At 30.2% G+C, this 1,955-nt stretch overlaps 1 protein-coding gene across 1 annotated transcript in view; it reads right to left on the bottom strand.

Moving 5' to 3' along the window:
- Window positions 1-1,617, bottom strand: part of LOC127853716 (neuropeptide S receptor-like) — a 12,856-nt gene extending 11,239 nt beyond the window's left edge. Inside the window, exon 1 of the mRNA XM_052388450.1 lies at window positions 1,494-1,617. Coding sequence (XP_052244410.1) covers window positions 1,494-1,514 — 21 coding nt within the window. The 5' untranslated portion in view covers window positions 1,515-1,617. The remainder of the gene's footprint in view (window positions 1-1,493) is intronic.
- Between the last annotated feature and the right edge of the window lie 338 nt (window positions 1,618-1,955).

Genomic DNA, 1,955 nt, shown 5'->3' with positions numbered 1-1,955 from the left:
AGAAGCATGTTGGTTCAAAGGATTTGTCAAAAGTCGAATAAAGCAATGCATCTGATGTTTTAAAATATGTCATAAATATTTCGTTTGAAAATAATTTACGAAACCCTTATTTCTAAATTCATTTAAGCTAGAACCAAATACTAATAAATATGTACATTATATAGTGTTTTACCTTACCTTTATTATATATACCAAAACATCTAATTTATTAAATATAATTTGCTGCCAACAGGTATGCCTATTATATCTACGTATATATCGAACGATATAAACGTAGATAAAAGCCGAATTGTGCAAAAGGTTTTCTTCTGATACTGTCCTTTGGGTTTCGAGTTAGAGCTAAGGTTATATAACATATGTTAAATTGCATAATGTGAAAAAATATATAACATGTACTCAAATTACTAAAACAAAGGACTGTTATCGAAATAGAAATAAACCTTTGTCGATGAATACAGGCCCGTTAATCGAACGGTTATATTTAATTGTTTCACATGCACATGCTCAATGGCATTAAATTGAATAAAAGTATTATTACCCATTAAGCAGACTTCGAGCATTTTGTGCAATTCTTTCCGTGTTATTTAATTTAAAAGTCTAATCACAAAAAGCAACACGTGATAATGATATACTATGTATCAAACACTATATTTTACCCATGAGTGTCAACAATTGTGAAAAGGGAATTTAAACTATGTATTACTGCACACAGTACCCTATGACACAGTATATGAACGCCTTCATTGAGCAAGAAATAAATGTAACAAAAATAAACATTAAAACATTAGTTTCGGTTAAACAACGTCATATCGCTATTTTTCTTTGAACAGGAAATTTGATCGATATTTATCTTTAGGCGATTGGTATCTTAAGGATATCCTAAGTATCGTTTTGTCAAAACATGCCTGTTTACTGACACACATTGACCGAAATATAGTGTGATATTTAGGTATTTAAACTTTATAATAAATGGCGTATTTTGTTTCTCTAACACGCATGAACGATGTTGGCATCAAGTTAGCAAAGTCAAAGATACTTTTTGTAAATTTGAAACGATCGTTTTATCAACCAAATTACAAAATATCCATTTTCAAATGTACCCTGTATACAGCAAATACTTTTTATGGATATTCAAATTTCGCAATTAAAACACATGGAATACAAATAACACTGGAAATATTAATCTAATTTTTAAATACTGTTTAACTTTTGAAATTGGAAAACATATTCGCAACATACAACATACGTTTAAATAATGCGCCTTAGTTTTGAAGGTACATGTATTCTTAACTTAAATTTAAAAAGCCTACCAGAACGAAAGAAAAACAAGAATACCACAATAGAAATGCAAACAATATCGACCAGGCTGTTGGGAGTTTTGATAAGAAATTCAGAAATGCACATAAACACTGATTTAGTTTTAACCAGCGCTGTCACAATGATTAAAAATCACAATAACAAAATGTTTCAGTATGGTTCTTAAATTTTCTTACCGCAAACGTTATCCAGTTCATATTAAACAAGTTTTAGTCAGATCGCTCTGCGTTTACATCAGATATGAAACTGTTATTTACTAATGCTATAATTAATAAACACCCAGCCTCTCCCAACCCAAACCGAAGTCAATGAAATAAAATACAAACCAGTTGTAACTGTATTCCCTTTAAATGGACTTGTTTGCAGTTCGGTATAGTTACTGATTCCAAAATAATTGGCTTTGAATTAAAAATATGGTAAACATTATCTTGAAAAAAAAACAAAAACAACCCCCCTGAAAATGTTAAAAATAATCGTTCAATATGGATAAACATCATTCGAAATCGGTAAAAGAAAGCGTTTATATCGCTTTTACTCGGACATTTGGAATTTTTTTTAGAGCGCAATAGCTTTCTTTCTCAGATGTCCCGAGGTTTAATACAGGGGAAGGCCTTTTTTAATCAACTTGTTTGCGTTGT

This window comes from Dreissena polymorpha, chromosome 12 (assembly GCF_020536995.1).
Source record: "Dreissena polymorpha isolate Duluth1 chromosome 12, UMN_Dpol_1.0, whole genome shotgun sequence".
NCBI classification, from domain to species: Eukaryota; Metazoa; Mollusca; class Bivalvia; order Myida; family Dreissenidae; genus Dreissena; species Dreissena polymorpha.
The sequence above is the reverse complement of the archived record's forward strand: the minus strand, read 5'-3'. Positions and strand labels throughout refer to the sequence as shown.